The 19,825-nt window shown below is 51.6% G+C and overlaps 1 protein-coding gene across 1 annotated transcript in view; it reads left to right on the forward strand.

Moving 5' to 3' along the window:
• Positions 1-1,357: 1,357 nt before the first annotated feature.
• FAF1 (Fas associated factor 1) overlaps positions 1,358-19,825 on the forward strand; it is a 264,708-nt gene continuing 246,240 nt past the window's right edge. The window contains exon 1 of the mRNA XM_073643500.1: positions 1,358-1,658. Within this exon, the coding sequence (XP_073499601.1) occupies positions 1,614-1,658 (45 nt within the window). The 5' untranslated portion in view covers positions 1,358-1,613. The remainder of the gene's footprint in view (positions 1,659-19,825) is intronic.

Here is a 19,825-nt window from a genome sequence, read left to right on the forward strand (position 1 = left end):
GTCATTCGAAGGAATTGCTAAAATTGACATCAGAAATAGGAATAAAAAATAATGAAAATCTAGATTTTATTTTGTGCTGTTAAAAATTCACCAAATTTATTAAGAGATGCGCGTCTTATAACAGATTTGCCGTATTTTACTCTTCGTTATGAATAGCGAATGAAATGTTGGTCTTAGTAAGCGTCTACCATTGCTTTTTTTTGGTTTGTGCCATTTTTTTTTTTCTTCCAAAATGCAGCATGTGCTCTGGGGCCTTTTGTTTGTTTTTTTTTTCATAGAATTTTCTTTAGAACATAAACCGGCAAAAAATAACCTGCAAAAAAGTGAAAAATAATTGAAATTCATGTTATGCTTTCAAAAAGTTTAACCCCTTCCAGAGGCGTGATGTACATGCACGTCACACGTCGAGTGCGGCTGTATAGAGCCAGCATCTGAGCTAACAGCTGACCGCCGATGTTTAACCATTTAATTGCCCCTGTCAATCAAGGGACATTTAAATAAAGTTATTGCGCAACGCAACGCTCATCGTGATGCAGGTTCAGTTAAAAAAAAAATCAAGTAAAAATTAGCACACTTTAAAATAGAAAAAAAAATTGATTGTATACTAACGGTTAAATCAATAATCAAAAATAAAGAAAAGGGATTTTTGGGATTGTCGTGTTTGTCAAAGTCCGATCTATTAAAATATAAAATTAATTAACCCGTCTGGTGAACAAAAAATGCTGGAATTGCAGTTTTTCACAAAAAATGCAATTAAAAGCGATCAAAGCGTCACCTGTTCACTGAAATTGTATCAATAAAAACTACAGCTCGTCACGCAGAAGACAAGTCCTCACCCAGCTGCATCGACAGAAAAGAAAAAAATATTTTTTTTGCTTCAAATTTCTGAAATTTTTGTCCACTAAAATATAAAAAAAAAAAAAAAAAAAACCTATAGAAGTTTGGCATAACCGTAATAGTACCGACCTGGAGAATTGTGTTTCCAAGACACTTTTACTGCATAGTAAACGTAGTAAAAACTAAACCCCAAAAATAATGAGGATTTGTGTTTTTTTTTTTACTATTGGACCCCATTGGGATTTTTTCCCTGTTTTTCAGTAATATGAATGGTGTCATTCAAAGCTACAACTTTTCTCACAACACAAGGCTAAAGTGACCAAAAAAAAAGTAAAAGATTAGAAAAAGGTGGAGGAAAAAAGCAAAAATGACCATGGGTGAAGGGGTTAAGAATAATGACTGTAGCACAGAGCTGACACTCTAAACAGAAGCAGCGCAGGAGATTCAGCTGCAAGCAGCGGCCCTTGTTACCATGGTGATAGATGCAGCCAGGCTGGAACGCGACACGTGACCGCAGCGGCCGCAAAGCGCCCTCCTTGTCAGCGCGACAGTAGTGACGAGCAAAATGTGCGACAGCGCCGTGCGGCGGCGGAGAGAGAGGAGACAGCGGTTGTTAGCGGAGACAGAGAGCAGCAGGAGCAGGCCCCGGATCTAGAGAGCAGGACTGTCCCCTTCACTGAAGCCTCGCACAGGCCCCGAGGGGCCCCAGCCGGAGTTCATGATCTGCTAGCCGGGCTCCTTCACTGACACCCACAGAGCGGCTTCCCCGGGGTGACATGGCTTCCAACACGGACAGAGAGATGATCCTGGCGGACTTCCAGGTACAGGGCCCGGGGATGTCACGTCCGACCACTGCCTGGTATAGGGGGGGATACATGGGAGGCTCAGCCTGTAGTCTGTGATCTGCATTGTTGTGGGGGGTCTCACATGGCTAATATCAGGTGGTGGAGGGGACACACTGATCTCAGGGGTCCGGCAGAGGTGTTACACAGGGCGATGTGACCTCGTGTGCGGTGACCCTACGCCGTCATGTCCGAGAAGATCAGCGAATGAGCGCCATAAGAATTGGCTAAGCGGTTACCGGACCAAAGCGCAAAAAAACGCTGATTTATTGGGGGGATGACTTCGTTATAAGGAGTCCGCTGCAATCACATGGTACTGTATGTAGGGGGGAGAGCCATGACATGGTACAGTATGTAAGGGGGGGGGGAGCCATGACATGGTACAGTATGTAGTGGGGGGCGGGAGAACCACGACATGGTACAGTATGGGGGGCGGGAGAACCATGACATGGTACAGTATGGGGGGCGGGAGAACCACGACATGGTACAGTATGGGGGGGGGGGGGATGGACGGACCGTGACATGGCACAGTATGGGGGGGGGGGATGGACGGACCGCAACATGGCACAGTATGGGGGGGGGGGGGGGAAGAACCACGATATGGTACAGTATGTAAGGGGGGGGGGGGGGGAGAACCACGACATGGTACAGTATGTAAGGGGGGGGGATAACCACGACATGGTACAGTATGGGGGGCGGGAGAACCATGACATGGTACAGTATGGGGGGCGGGAGAACCACGACATGGTACAGTATGGGGGGGATGGACGGACCGCGACATGGCACAGTATGGGGGGGGGGGGGGGAGAACCACGACATGGTACAGTATGTAGGGGAGGGGGGAACCACGACATGGTACAGTATGTAAGGGGGGGGAGAGAACCACGACATGGTACAGTATGTAGGGGGGGGGAGAGCCACGACATGGTACAGTATGTAAGGGGGGGGGGGAGAGCCACGACATGGTACAGTATGTAAGGGGGGGAGAGCCACGACTTGGTACAGTATGTAAGGGGGGGGGGGACCATGACATGGTACAGTATGTAGGGGGGGAGAACCACGACATGGTACAGTATGTAGGGGGTGGGGGAGAACCACGACATGGTACAGTATGTGTGGGGGGAGGAACCACGACATGGTACAGTATGTAGGGGGGGGGACCACGACATGGTACAGTATGTGGGGGGGGTAACCACGACATGGTACAGTATGTAGGGGGGGGGGAACCACGACATGGTACAGTATGTAGGGGGGGGGGACGAGAACCACGACATGGTACAGTATGTAGGGGAGGGGACGAGATCCACGACATAGTACAGTATGTAGGGGGGGGGGACGAGAACCACGACATGGTGCAGTATGTAGGGGGGAAGACAAGAACTACGACATGGTACAGTATGTAGGGGGGGGGGCGATAATCACGACATGGTACAGTATGTGTGTGTGTGGGGGGGGACCACGACATGGTACAGTATGTAGGGGGGGGGACCACGACATGGTTCAGTATGTAGGGGGGGGGACCACGACATTGTACAGTATGTAGGGGGGGGAACCACAACATGGTACAGTATGTAGGCGGGGGGGGGGGGGAGAACCACGACATGGTACAGTATGTGGGGCGGGGGAAACCACGACATGGTACAGTATGTGGGGGGGGGGGGACGAGATCCACCACATGGTACAGTATGTAAGGGGGGGGGGACGAGAACCACGACATGGTACAGTATGTAGGGAGGGGGGGGACGACAACCACGACATGGTGCAGTATGTAGGGGGGAAGACGAGAACCACGACATGGTACAGTATGTAGGGGGGGGGGGGGAGACGAGAACCACGACATGGTACAGTATGTAGGGGGGGACGACGAGAACCACAACATGGTACAGTATGTAGGGGGGGGGACGAGAACCACAACATGGTACAGTATGTGGGGGGGGGGACGAGAACCACAACATGGTACAGTATGTAGGGGGGGGGGGACGAGAACCACAACATGGTACAGTATGTAGGGGGGGGGGGACGAGAACCACGACATGGTACAGTATGTGTGGGGGGGAGAACCACGACATGGTACAGTATGTGGGGGGGAACCACGACATGGTGCAGTATGTGGGGCGGGGGACGAGAACCACGACATGGTACAGTATGTGGGGGGGGGGCGAGAACCACGACATGGTATAGTATGTAGGGGGGGGGGGACGAGAACCACGACATGGTACAGTATGTGGGGGGGGGGATGAGAACCACAACATGGTACAGTATGTGGGGGGGGGGATGAGAACCACAACATGGTACAGTATGTGGGGGGGGGACGAGAACCACAACATGGTACAGTATGTAGGGGTGGGGGGGCGAGAACCACAACATGGTACAGTATGTAGGGGCGGGGGACGAGAACCACAACATGGTACAGTATGTGGGGCGGGGGACGAGAACCACAACATGGTACAGTATGTGGGGGGGGGGACGAGAACCACGACATGGTATAGTATGTAGGGGGGGGGGACGAGAACCACGACATGGTATAGTATGTAGGGGGGGGGGACGAGAACCACGATATGGTACAGTATGTGGGGGGGGATGAGAACCACGACATGGTACAGTATGTGGGGGGGGGGGGGAGACGAGAACCACGACATGGTACAGTATGTGGGGGGGGGGACGAGAACCACGACATGGTACAGTATGTGGGGGGGGGGGGGCGAGAACCACGACATGGTACAGTATGTGTGGGGGGGGGGGGGGACGAGAACCACGACATGGTACAGTATGTGGGGGGGGGGGGGGACGAGAACCACGACATGGTACAGTATGTAGGGGGGGACGACGAGAACCACGACATAGTACAGTATGTAGGGGGGGGGACGACGAGAACCACGACATGGTACAGTATGTGGGGGGGGGGGGAGAACCACGACATGGTACAGTATGTGGGGGAGAACCACGACATGGTACAGTATGTGGGGGAGAACCACGACATGGTACAGTATGTGGGGGGAAGAGAACCACGACATGGTACAGTATGTAGGGGGGAGGGGGGAAAACCACGACATGGTACAGTATGTGAAGGGGGGGGGACGAGAACCACGACATGGTACAGTATGTGAAGGGGGGGGGATGAGAACCACAACATGGTACAGTATGTAGGGGGGGGGGCGAGAACCACGACATGGTACAGTATGTAGGGGGTGGGGGACGAGAACCACAACATGGTACAGTATGTAGGGGGGGACGAGGACCACGACATGGTACAGTATGTAGGGGGGGACGAGATCCACGACATGGTAGAGTATGTGGGGGGGGGGGAACCACGACATGGTACAGTATGTGGGGGGGGGGAACCACGACATGGTACAGTATGTAGGGGGGGACCACGACATGGTACAGTATGTGTGGGGGGGGTAACCACGACATGGTACAGTATGTGTGGGGGGGGTAACCACGACATGGTACAGTATGTAGGGGGGGGGGACCACGACATGGTTCAGTATGTAGGGGGGGGGAACCACGACATGGTTCAGTATGTGGGGGGGGGACCACGACATGGTTCAGTATGTGGGGGGGGGTAACCACGACATGGTCCAGTATGTAGGGGGGGGGACCACGACATGGTACAGTATGTAGGGGGGGGGGACCACGTCATGGTACAGTATGTGGGGCGGGGGACGAGAACCACGACATGGTACAGTATGTGGGGCGGGGGACGAGAACCACGACATGGTACAGTATGTGGGGGGGGGACGAGAACCACGACATGGTACAGTATGTAGGGGGGGGGGGACGAGAACCACGACATGGTACAGTATGTAGGGGGGGGGGGGACGAGAACCACGACATGGTACAGTATGTAGGGGGGGGGGACGAGAACCACGACATGGTACAGTATGTAGGGGGGGGGGGACGAGAACCACGACATGGTATAGTATGTAGGGGGGGGGGGACGAGAACCACGACATGGTATAGTATGTAGGGGGGGGGGGACGAGAACCACGACATGGTACAGTATGTAGGGGGGGACGAGAACCACGACATGGTACAGTATGTGGGGGGGGGGGACGAGATCCACCACATGGTACAGTATGTAGGGGGGGGGGGACGAGAACCACGACATGGTACAGTATGTAGGGGGGGGGGGGACGACAACCACGACATGGTGCAGTATGTAGGGGGGAAGACGAGAACCACGACATGGTACAGTATGTAGGGGGGGGACGAGAACCACGACATGGTACAGTATGTAGGGGGGGGGGGGACGAGAACCACGACATGGTACAGTATGTAGGGGGGGACGACGAGAACCACGACATGGTACAGTATGTGTGGGGGGGAGAACCACGACATGGTACAGTATGTGGGGGGGAACCACGACATGGTGCAGTATGTGGGGCGGGGGACGAGAACCACGACATGGTACAGTATGTGGGGGGGGGGACGAGAACCATGACATGGTATAGTGTGGGGGGAGGGACGAGAACCACGACATGGTATAGTATGTAGGGGGGGGGGGGGGGAGAACCACGACATGGTACAGTATGTGGGGGGGGGGGACGAGAACCACGACATGCTATAGTATGTTGGGGGGGGGGGACGAGAACCACGACATGGTACAGTATGTAGGGGGGGGACGAGAACCACGACATGGTACAGTATGTGGGGGGGGGGGGACGAGATCCACCACATGGTACAGTATGTAGGGGGGGGGGGGACGAGAACCACGACATGGTACAGTATGTAGGGGGGGGGGGACGACAACCACGACATGGTGCAGTATGTAGGGGGGAAGACGAGAACCACGACATGGTACAGTATGTGTGGGGGGGAGAACCACGACATGGTACAGTATGTGGGGGGGAACCACGACATGGTGCAGTATGTGGGGCGGGGGACGAGAACCACGACATGGTACAGTATGTGGGGGGGGGGGGGGACGAGAACCACGACATGGTATAGTGTGGGGGGGGGGGACGAGAACCACGACATGGTATAGTATGTAGGGGGGGGCGACGAGAACCACGACATGGTACAGTATGTGTGGGGGGGAGAACCACGACATGGTACAGTATGTGGGGGGGAACCACGACATGGTGCAGTATGTGGGGCGGGGGACGAGAACCACGACATGGTACAGTATGTGGGGGGGGGGACGAGAACCACGACATGGTATAGTGTGGGGGGGGGGCGAGAACCACGACATGGTATAGTATCTAGGGGGGGGGGGGGGCGAGAACCACGACATGGTACAGTATGTGGGGGGGGGGGGACGAGAACCACGACATGCTATAGTATGTTGGGGGGGGGGGACGAGAACCACGACATGGTACAGTATGTAGGGGGGGGACGAGAACCACGACATGGTACAGTATGTGGGGGGGGGGGGGCGAGATCCACCACATGGTACAGTATGTAGGGGGGGGGGGGACGAGAACCACGACATGGTACAGTATGTGGGGGGGGGGATGAGATCCACCACATGGTACAGTATGTAGGGGGGGGGACGAGAACCACGACATGGTACAGTATGTAGGGGGGGGGGGGGGACGAGAACCATGACATGGTACAGTATGTAGGGGGGGGGGACGAGAACCACGACATGGTACAGTATGTAGGGGGGGACGACGAGAACCACGACATGGTACAGTATGTGGGGGGGGGGGACGAGAACCACGACATGGTATAGTGTGGGGGGGGGGACGAGAACCACGACATGGTACAGTATGTGGGGGGGGGGGGGGGACGAGAACCACGACATGCTATAGTATGTTGGGGGGGGGGACGAGAACCACGACATGGTACAGTATGTAGGGGGGGGACGAGAACCACGACATGGTACAGTATGTGGGGGGGGGGACGAGATCCACCACATGGTACAGTATGTAGGGGGGGGGGACGAGAACCACGACATGGTACAGTATGTAGGGGGGACGACGACAACCACGACATGGTGCAGTATGTAGGGGGGAAGACGAGAACCACGACATGGTACAGTATGTAGGGGGGGGGGGGGGGACGAGATCCATGACATGGTACAGTATGTAGGGGGGGGGGGACGAGAACCACGACATGGTACAGTATGTAGGGGGGGACGACGAGAACCACGACATGGTACAGTATGTAGGGGGGGACGAGAACCACGACATGGTACAGTATGTAGGGGGGTAACCACGACATGGTACAGTATGTGTGGGGGGGTAACCACGATATGGTTCAGTATGTAGGGGGGGGGGGACCACGACATGGTACAGTATGTAGGGGGGGGAACCACGTCATGGTACAGTATGTGGGGCGGGGGACGAGAACCACGACATGGTACAGTATGTGGGGGGGGGGGGGGGAGAACCACGACATGGTATAGTATGTAGGGGGGGACGGACGAGAACCACGACATGGTATAGTATGTAGGGGGGGGACGAGAACCACGATATGGTACAGTATGTGGGGTGGGATGAGAATCACGACATGGTACAGTATGTGGGGGGGGGGGACGAGAACCACGACATGGTACAGTATGTGGGGGGGGGGGGACGAGAACCACGACATGGTACAGTGTGTGGGGGGGGGGGGGACGAGAACCACGACATGGTACAGTATGTAGGGGGGGACGACGAGAACCACGACATGGTACAGTATGTAGGGGGGGACAACGAGAACCACGACATGGTACAGTATGTAGGGGGGGACAACGAGAACCACGACATGGTACAGTATGTAGGGGGGGACGACGAGAACCACGACATGGTACAGTATGTGGGGGGGGGGGGGGGAGAGAACCACGACATGGTACAGTATGTGGGGGGGGGGGGGAGAGAACCACGACATGGTACAGTATGTGGGGGGGGGGGAAGAGAACCACGACATGGTACAGTATGTAGGGGGGGGGAACGAGAACCACGACATGGTACAGTATGTATGGGGGGGGGGACGAGAACCACGACATGGTACAGCATGTAGGGGGGTGGGGGACGAGAACCACGACATGGTACAGTATGTAGGGGGGGACGAGAACCACGACATGGTACAGTATGTAGGGGGGGACGAGAACCACGATATGGTACAGTATGTAGGGGGGGACGAGAACCACGACATGGTACAGTATGTAGGGGGGGACGAGAACCACGATATGGTACAGTATGTAGGGGGGGACGAGATCCACGACATGGTACAGTATGTAGGGGGGGACGAGAACCACGACATGGTACAGTATGTAGGGGGGATGAGAACCACGACATGGTACAGTATGTGGGGGGGGGGAACCACGACATGGTACAGTATGTGGGGGGGGGGGGACCACGACATGGTACAGTACGCAGGGGGGGGACCACGACATGGTACAGTATGTGTGGGGGGGTAACCACGACATGGTTCAGTATGTAGGGGGGGGGGGACCACGACATGGTTCAGTATGTGGGGGGGGTAACCACGACATGGTTCAGTATGTAGGGGGGGGGAACCACGACATGGTACAGTATGTGGGGCGGGGGACGAGAACCACGACATGGTACAGTATGTGGGCGGGGGACGAGAACCACGACATGGTACAGTATGTAGGGGGGGGGGGGACGAGAACCACGACATGGTACAGTATGTGGGGGGGGGGGATGAGAACCACGACATGGTACAGTATGTGGGGGGGGGATGAGAACCACGACATGGTACAATATGTGGGGGGGGGACGAGAACCACGACATGGTATAGTATGTAGGGGGGGGGGGACGAGAACCACGACATGGTATAGTATGTAGGGGGGGGGACGAGAACCACGACATGGTACAGTATGTAGGGGGGGACAAGAACCACGACATGGTACAGTATGTGGGGGGAACCACGACATGGTACAGTATGTAGGGGGGGGGAACCACGTCATGGTACAGTATATAGGGGGGGGAACCACGTCATGGTACAGTATGTGGGGCGGGGGACGAGAACCACGTCATGGTACAGTATGTGGGGCGGGGGACGAGAACCACGACATGGTACAGTATGTGGGGCGGGGGAAGAGAACCACGACATGGTACAGTATGTGGGGGGGGGGACGATAACCACGACATGGTACAGTATGTGGGGGGGGGGGGGGATGAGAACCACGACATGGTACAGTATGTGGGGGGGGGGGGGGATGAGAACCACGACATGGTACAGTATGTGGGGGGGGGGGGGGACGAGAACCACGACATGGTATAGTATGTAGGGGGGGGGGACGAGAACCACGACATGGTACAGTATGTGGGGGGGTGACGAGAACCACGATATGGTACAGTATGTGGGGGGGTGAACGAGAACCACGACATGGTACAGTATGTAGGGGGAGGGATGAGAACCACGACATGGTACAGTATGTAGGGGGGGGGGGACGAGAACCACGACATGGCACAGTATGTAGGGGGGGGGGGATGAGAACCACGACATGGTACAGTATGTAGGGGGGGGACGAGAACCGCGACATGGTACAGTATGTAGGGGGGGGGGTGGCCGAGAACCACGACATGGTACAGTATGTGGGGGGGAAACCACGACATGGTACAGTATGTACGGGGGGGGACCACGACATGGTACAGTATGTGGGGGGGAAACCACGACACGGTACAGTATGTACGGGGGGGGACCACGACATGGTACAGTATGTAGGGGGGGGTGTGACCACGACATGGTTCAGTATGTAGGGGGGGGGGACCACGACATGGTTCAGTATGTAGGGGGGGGGGAACCACGACATGGTACAGTATGTAGGGGGGGGGAACCACGACATGGTACAGTATGTGGGGGGGGGACCACGACATGGTACAGTATGTGTGTGGGGGGGACCACGACATGGTACAGTATGTGTGTGGGGGGGAACCACGACATGGTACAGTATGTGTGTGGGGGGGAACCACGACATGGTACAGTATGTAGGGGGACGGACGGACGAGAACCACCACATGGTACAGTATGTAGGGGGGGGGACGAGAACCACGACATGGTACAGTATGTAGGGGGGGGGGGGGACGAGAACCACGACATGGTGCAGTATGTAGGGGGGAAGACGAGAACCACGACATGGTGCAGTATGTAGGGGGGGGGGAGACGAGAACCACGACATTGTACAGTATGTAGGGTGGGGGGGAGACGAGAACCACGACATTGTACAGTATGTGGGGGGGGGGGGGAGACGAGAACCACGACATTGTACAGTAGGTGGGGGGGGGGGAGAACCACGACATGGTACAGTACGTGGGGGGGGGAACCACGAACATGGTACAGTATGTGGGGAGGGGGCGACGAGAACAACGACATGGTATAGTATGTAGGGGGACGACGACGAGAACCACGACATGGTATAGTATGTAGGGGGACGACGACGAGAACCACGACATGGTACAGTATGTGTGTGTGGGGGGGACGAGAACCACGACATGGTACAGTATGTGGGGGGGGGGGGCGAGAACCACGACATGGTACAGTATGTAGGGGGGGGGGGGACGAGAGCCACGACATGGTACAGTATGTAGGGGGGCGGGGGACGAGAACCACAACATGGTACAGTATGTAGGGGGGGGGGCGAGAACCACGACATGGTACAGTATGTAGGGGGGGGGGACGAGAACCACGACATGGTACAGTATGTAGGGGGGGGACGAGAACCACGACATGGTACAGTATGTAGGGGGGGGGCGGACGAGAACCACGACATGGTACAGTGTGTCGGTGGGGGGGGCGAGAACGATCAGACTAACAAGGGGCACATATTATATTCTCTCAGTGTCCTGCTACAGGCCAGTAGGCGAGCGGATTGGCTTGTGTGTAGTCATTTAGTGGCCCATGTACAAGTGGTATTAAGGAACAGTTCCCAACCGAAATGTTATTCCCCTGACCCTTTCTAAATATATTTGTAGTGTAGTTGTATCAATATACTCAGCGATCGCCGTCTTCCCCGGTTACCATTGTCGCTCCAGTCGTCTTCTGGGTCACATGATCGCTCCTTTTATTCCTATGGTCCCACAGTGATCACTTTGTGCAGCCATGCTACTTTCACCAGTGCAAACCTATGAGGCTCCATAAACTTACATTGTGAAAATGACTTCTGGTTCGCACACAAACCCCTTTGTGATCTGGCGCTTTTGTTTTGAAATCACTTTGAACCGGAGCGGTGCTGGAAACGGGGGAAGACGGTGATCGGTGAGTATTGTAATACAGAGACACTACATTACAGATGTATTTAGAAAGGTTTAGGGGATAACTTTTTTATGAGGAGCGCTTCTTTAGATTAGAGCTACATGGCGATATGTGTCGTGCGACATCACTTCTCAGACAAGTTGCGCAAAAAAATGCTTGTGCAATTTTCTGTTATGAGATTATTTTAAAGCTCTGATTTTTTGCGTGCTACTTGCATTGACGCTTATGGCAAATGCGCTGCGTGGGACTTGCATTGAAGCCTATGACAAATGCGCTGTGTGGGACTTGCCTTGAAGCCTGTGGCAAACGCGCTGCGGGCGACTTGCCTTGAAGCCTGTGGCAGACGCGCTGCGGGCGACTTGCCTTGAAGCCTGTGGCAGACGCGCTGCGGGCGACTTGCCTTGAAGCCTGTGGCAGACGCGCTGCGGGCGACTTGCCTTGAAGCCTGTGGCAGGCGCGCTGCGGGCGACTTGCCTTGAAGCCTGTGGCAGACGCGCTGCGGGCGACTTGCCTTGAAGCCTGTGGCAGACGCGCTGCGGGCGACTTGCCTTGAAGCCTGTGGCAGACGCGCTGCGGGCGACTTGCCTTGAAGCCTGTGGCAGACGCGCTGCGGGCGACTTGCCTTGAAGCCTGTGGCAGACGCGCTGCGGGCGACTTGCCTTGAAGCCTGTGGCAGACGCGCTGCGGGCGACTTGCCTTGCAGCCTGTGGCCTTTTAACGGGCCTTTTAGATATGAATGTACATTCGTGATCGTAAAACTGCCCAGTGATCTTTAGTGATCACTTGTTAATGTTATCTTTTTTGCATATGTAGAAATTTTCTTTGGTCAGCAGCATATTCCGAGGAGAGGTGGGTGCTGCTGCCAACGATGAATGTAAGGAGGAGACGAGCGATCATACGAATGATTGTTCATAATAATTCCCTTCACGATTATTGTTACTTGTACACAAAAGTAACGGGCTCCAATCGCCTTCCTACGTCATGATCTGCGTTTAATGCATGCAGTTTATTAGGACGTGTATAAGGACCCCTATAACTCACTTAGACCCTGCTTTGAGGGTCTATACAGCATGTGCTGTGTGCCCGCTATTTTTACATCTTGTAGATACTTGTATCTAAAGCTGTACTGTCTCTTGTGTGGCACTGAGGCATTCACATCTTAAAGTGACGGCATATTGTTATGATTTGTGGGGGTGTGAGCCATCTGGAGAACAAGGGGGGCACAGCTGTGGTGTAGGACTGCATTCCTGTGTAGGGGATCAGTGCAGGTTCCAGAGGTCAGGCCTCTATTCCTGCAATACGCAATCACTTTTCAAGATAGAAATATTCCTTAGAGCGTCTCCACCTGGCAGACTGCTTCACTGTATAGCAGGTCCCATCTCTGGGACTGTCAAGAACAGCAGTGCCCACTCCTCTTTGTTCAGAGAATTGGTCATGCTCGCTGATTGAGGGTTTAGCCTGTGATCGCCACTGATCAGACATTTATGGCATAAGTTCCCATCAGCTGCTGCGTTCAGGCCCCTTCTCACTATGGTTGTGCGATTAGGTGGAATGGGAGACTTAGATCAGCAGAGATCTCAGTGGTCCCAGATTTACCATTTTTTTCACAAAATTTCATCCACATGCCGTGAAAAAAAAAAAATCTAAACTAGCAGTCGCTGTGGATTTATGCTCTGCCGCTCGTCTATTTATGTTGTGGATCCGTGCCGTAAAGGGTTTAGTATGTGGCAAATGTGCAGCGTTTCTGCAGGGAATTCTGCGGCAGATACAGAGCTGTGTATCGAAGGGGGTGCTCACATCAGCCCCTGCAATCAGCTGAAATCCATGACCTGTATTAAGGAAAACTTAAGGACTGAACTTGTATCACAGCTACAATGTTTCCAGTCTTGCCTCTGTGAACCATATCAGTCACCAGCGCTAATCTCTCTTCGGTTTTCATGGCTTCCTACTGCCTTTTGCAGCTTCTCTGCAGCTCTGTTGTTTGGTTAGAGGGGTTCTCCAAGAAAATGAAGAAGCTGGACACCGGCAATAAACTGGGTAAAATAATGAATCCCATATAGTCTCCCTTTTACTCCCGTCCGTGTGTTCCCTGATGCTCCCTGCTCCTCTTCAGTCACTGCCCATATACCGCTGCGGCTGGTGATTGATTGCAGATGTTACGTGAGGTGTTCAGGCTGGAAAGACGTGCAGGTAGCATCAGGGACAAGGCAAAGGAGCGGCCATCGGTAAAAGGATGAGAATATATTATTTTAAATATATTGCTGCTTTTGTGCATCTTTCATTTATTATCTAAGACAACTCCTTAAATGGTTTAGTTCTCTTGCAATGGTAAATACATAAAATTATATGACGTGTAAATGTAATTTTAATAGGGGAGGATCCCAATTCCCCTCCTTGTGACATAATAAGGTATTTTAGAGGACATTGTCTATACCAAAAAAAAAGCCTTTAAAGTGATTGTGGCAAGTATATAAGTAATCCAATAGGATGGGGAATAGCTTATTGATTGCTGCGGGTCATACCATTGGGACCCCCACCGATCCTGAGAATGAGGGTCTGCAGAGCATGTGCACCTCTGCTCTGTTCATTAATGACCCCTAGCCAATAAGAATTTATCTTCTTTTCTAGCCAAACATGTATTCAATATTGTGGGAATATAATTTTATCACTTTGTGGGACTGCAATGATTTCCACTGTGCATGTGACTCAGTATCACAGAGTTTGCTCTTCCATAGGAATGAATAGGATTTGTTTTAGTTTACATTAGTCATAGATTTACCATTGATTCCTATGGGTGAGTGTTAAGTCAGGTCTCAAGAAAGCAACATGTGGCTGGTTAGGAAATAGCCAAGGCCTTCATCTGGCTTCATGTAGTTTTTTAATGTCTCGTAGTCATGGGGCTGTGATTTTCCCGCTTCCATAGAGTATATCAGTTAGCGGCAGCAGCTCTTTCTTTTATATTTCCTGTCTGGTGAGGAGTAAAGCTTTCGGGTTGTACTTTCATTTCAATTATATGATTGTTGGAAAGTACTGAGAAAGTCTTGGATCTGCTGTTCTTAAAGGGGTTTTCCTATCTGAACCTTTTATCTCCATTCAGCTCCGACCACTGGAGTTAGAGAAGAGGAATTAACCGAGAGGGCCCTGGCTACATTGGGTCCATAACTCTTATAGAAATTAATGGAAAGTTACTTCTCTGCTGGGCTGCATCCATAACTCCCATCCATTTCTATGGAGGTTATGGAACCGGCGTATCTCAGATGATTACATTGCTCCATCTCCAGTGGATGAAGTTATTCCCCTCTCGCCCATAATATGCTGCAATAATATGTTATTGGACAGTCCATGAATATCAGATCGATGGGGGTCCGACACACGGCATCTCCACCAGAGCAGCTACAGCAACATGCTGGAGTGCTGAGAAGACTTCTTCTATAAAGATAGTAGGAAGGAGCTTTAATTATAAGCTGCCAGAGGGGGAAGGATAGAGATTTTGTTCCAAACCCATCTACAGTAGCATAAGCTGAGCACTTCTGCCACTGTGGTTTGAGCGGGGGTCTTATCTTAGGCCTGTGACCCCTTCTGTGTTATAAAACATGTCAACATTTCTCAGAAAGTTTAGTTAATAGAGATGAGCGAATTGATTCACAGGATCCTCATCCAGCGGTCAGGTCAGAATTAGACTATGTTCGCACACATTGTGTTTTGCAGCTTATTTTGCTGCAGATTTTTATGCACGTTTTCAGCTGCATCTAGCAGTACCAGCAAAGTCTGAGAAGCCAGAACTCTGTTCACATGTGTTTCTTTTTGTTTGCTGTGGATTTTCTGCCATGCTTGTGTATTTGGAAAATAGAGCATGTCACTTTTTTCAGCGGTTCTGCAGCAGAAAACGCACTTGCGTTTTTACTGCGTATTTTCTGCGTTTTTTCACCCATAGGAAGTAATGGGTGTTCAAAAATACGCAGCAAAAGCACAACAAATACGTGCGTTTTTTTACGCAGCTGTTTTCCTGTCAGAGAGCAGCAGATTTACAGCAGAAAAAAACACAACGTGGGTGAACATAGCCTTAGGAGTCCTGCAAGCCTCCTCCTACCTGATGGCATCCATGGCTCCTCTTTTGATTAGCCGGCCTGCCACGACAGCATAATTTCGGTGTGACGCACGCCGGACACCTTACCAGGCCGGCTAATTAAAAGAGGAGCCATGGATGCCATACGCTAAGAGGGGATTCTCTGGGCTCCATCCTGCAGCCTGAGATTACTGACCTGGCCGCTGTAACAGAACTGATTAACTCATCTCTATTAGTTACCCTTTAGAAAGGCTATTAGTAGGATTTTAAGGACTTTATGAATAATAAAAATAAAATAAAGATTCTTGGAATAATCCCTTTAAGTAACACTCTGTTAAATTATAGGGATTTCATAGGTTTTCTCTGGGGAAGCCCCTTTAGATCCTATAAGGTCAGAGGGGGGAAAACATCATAAGGATGACAGAGTAATCCCGGCTGTCGTTTGGCGGCCCCTCGCCCGGCTGTCGTTTGGCGGCCCCTCGCCCGGCTGTCGTTTGGCGGCCCCTCGCCCGGCTGTCGTTTGGCGGCCCCTCGCCCGGCTGTCGGTCTCACATGCTCAGTCCCGTGTGGTGCACCTGCTCCGTACTCTCGCTGTGCTGACTCTCGCTCCGGTGATTGAGGTGACTCAGCTCGCTGTTCCCATGAGTAAGCAGAAAGCAGACTCATGTTCTGGCTCTTGTGAACAGCTGCCGCTCCCCTTTCTTTTGTTCGTCTTGGTGATCTGGACAGAGGCGATTCACTTACTAGTGAGGACTTCTCGCTGCTTTTCCAGCCGCCTTTATCAGCAGCTCTGTATCTCCTTACTGTACCTTATACTCTTATTCTGCCTGTCTTTGTAATCCTTTTTCCAGTACAACTCTGCTCTCCATGTATTTTCCAAGTAAGCCATTGTAAACAAGCTAAGCTGCAGTGCAAAGTATGGGGGAGGGACAGAGCAGCACATGGATATCAGGCAGCCTCAGTCCTTCGATAATGTAATAAAGCTGAAGTCACTGGTCTCTAAAGCCGTTGTTCCCTTCCTGATTTTTTTTTTTTTTGCATAATCCACCCTGTATAGTAAAAATAAAGTATGCTGAATTTACTGATCCCTCGTCGCTCATTTTCTCAAACCACTCTCGCTGTATTTATAATTGACTGCTGCAGCCAATCACTGACCTTGTCACCACTGCGGCCTTTCTTTGGTTGCAAAAGTCCCATTCCCGTTGTTGCGGGAGGAGTGTACAATAGTTGGTAAGGTGACTATGATTTATTTTATTTTACATCATGATGAATGCTTTTGTAAAGAGGAAAAAAAGTAATTGGGGTGAACAACCCCTTTAAAATCGTTTTTTCTTCTTAAAGTGATTTTATAAAGTTCTTTCATATCCTAACAATATGCTAAGTGGGGTATGGCTATTGGACCCCCATTGATCACGACAATGAGGGGGCTCCACCACTGCTGTATTTCTGCAGCCCCTGTTTACAGAGAGCTGCAGTGCGTAGAATAACACAAAATCTGAAGTCACGTATTAATACACAACAGGGCACAGGAATAATGCAATAGATGAGACAAGTGACGTGAAGCAGAAATATCAGTATGGGAAAGGGAGAAACAGTTGTGGCCGTACATATTGGAGCAGTTCATAGATAAGGAGAGTGAAAGTTTTATTGTGATTGAGATCTGGTCCATGATTATTCTACCCCCAAATGGTCTGAGGAGCACATTCCTTAGTTGATATAGAAAGACATAGATCCATGGGACACCATTTATTCCTGCTTAGAGTGTGTCAAAGGCTGTCATAAGTTTGTATTCCCATTTTTTTCCGTTTCTCTGAGATTTGAAGTTACCTTTTAATATCAGTAATGTACATGAAATTACTGGTATTAAAAGGTAACTTCAAATTTTAATATTTTCTATCTACTGGCTACATTGTACAACGATATATAGTTTTCAACACTGCAACTGTTACAACCAGTGTTGCTAGGACTATTCACACGTTGCATAAATCTAAAATGAATCCGCAATAAAATCCGCTTGGGTTACTTGTGTATTTTTCTGCAGATTACACCCTACTCCATTACAAAGCATTGAATGGGGTGAAATCTGCAGTTAAAGTCCGTGCAAGAATGAGCGTGCTGCAGATTTAAAGATGCCGCCGACTGGGCGGTGATGGGTGAATGCATGCGCCTCTTAATAAATTAGGAGCCTCTTACTCTAGTGGGATTTTTTTTATGACTGATGTAAAAATAAGATTGAATTTAAGAAATTTCCCCCAAATTATACAGCATGCCAGTTTTCCCCTCGCACTCCACCATAACCTTTGTTTGTTGGGGTTCCTCCCTGGCATTTTCATGTAAACATTGGGGGAAAAGAAGCCAAAGATTACATTGGCTGAAATCCTATGACCTATCTTGGGTCCAACAACAGATAAGTAATGTGCATGATGAGCTTTAGTGTGGGCACAGAACTGGTACTGTACCATTCACACTAGATCCCGTATGATCCTCCCACTGTCCCCTGTACATCCAGGTGCTCTGCCTTGTGATAAGGGTATTATTGGGATCCTGCACCATGCACACTAGATCCCGTATGATCCTCTCACTATCTCCGGTACATCCAGCTGTTCCGTTTTGTGATGCAGGATATTAGGATCCTGCACCACGCACATTTGATCCTGTGTGATCCTCCCACTATCTCCGGTACATCCAGGTGCTCCGCCTTGTGATGCAGGTTATTATTAGGATTCTGCACCATGCACACTAGATCCCGTATGATCCTCCCACTATCTCCGGTACATCAAGGTGCTCCCCCTTGGGATGCAGGATATTATTAGGATCATGCACCATGCACATTAGATCCTATATGATCCTCCCACTATCTCCAGAACATCCAGGTGCTCTGCCTTGTGATGCAGGTGTTATTAGGAGCTGGAGGATTAATGGCCCCAGAAAAGTTTATTCTGCAACATCCAGTGGAAATTCCCGGTCTGCTCTGTATGTGGCGGTGCAGGAAGTTCGCCGCTGATTATACGTATAGACGTCAGTAATCTGCACATATGTCTTTAGGTTTCCAGTCAGTAAACACTTCCTGACGATCTGTACACAAGAGAGACAGAAATATCTCCGGCACCTGCGGCTCAGTGAATCCTGCCTATTCCCATCCACCTACCCACTGCCCGCTCCGAGCTACTCCTTCCAGATGTGTGAATTGCTGCCAAAAAGCTAAGCAGTCTGTATAAGTATAAATCTTGTCCTGTGCCGTCTTCTATAGGCTAAGTCTCCTATTTACTGTATTCTCCTCTGGAGGCCGCTCTATGGTTCATGGTTACCGTATTCTCCTCTGGAGGCCGCCCTAAGGTTCATGGTTACTGTGTTCTCCTCTGGAGGCCGCTCTAAGGTTCATGGTTACCGTGTTCTCCTCTAGAGGCCTCTCTAAGGTTCATGGTTACCATGTTCTCCCCTGGAGGCCGCTCTAAGGTTCATGGTTACTGTATTCTCCCCCGGAGGCTGCTCTATGGTTCATGGTTACCGTGTTCTCCCCTGGAGGCCGCTCTATGGTTCATGGTTACTGTGTTCTCCCCTGGAGGCCGCTCTAAGGTTCATGGTTACCGTATTCTCCCCTGGAGGCTGCTCTAAGGTTCACGGTTACCGTGTTCTCCTCTGGAGGTCGCTCTAAGGTTCATGGTTACTGTATTCTCCCCTGGAGGCCGCTCTAAGGTTCATGGTTACTGTATTCTCCCCTGGAGGCCGCTCTATGGTTCATGGTTACCGTGTTCTCCTCTGGAGGCTGCTCTAAGGTTCATTGTTACCGTGTTCTCCTCTGGAGGCCGCTCCATGGTTCATGGTTACTGTGTTCTCCTCTGGAGGCCGCTCTAAGGTTCATAGTTACTGTGTTCTCCCCTGGAGGCCGCAGTAAGGTTCATGGTTCCCGTGTTCTCCCCTGGAGGCCGCT

This window comes from Phyllobates terribilis, unplaced genomic scaffold (assembly GCF_046119375.1).
Source record: "Phyllobates terribilis strain yellow unplaced genomic scaffold, ASM4611937v1 Scaffold_8__6_contigs__length_399053987, whole genome shotgun sequence".
Taxonomy (NCBI): Eukaryota; Metazoa; Chordata; class Amphibia; order Anura; family Dendrobatidae; genus Phyllobates; species Phyllobates terribilis.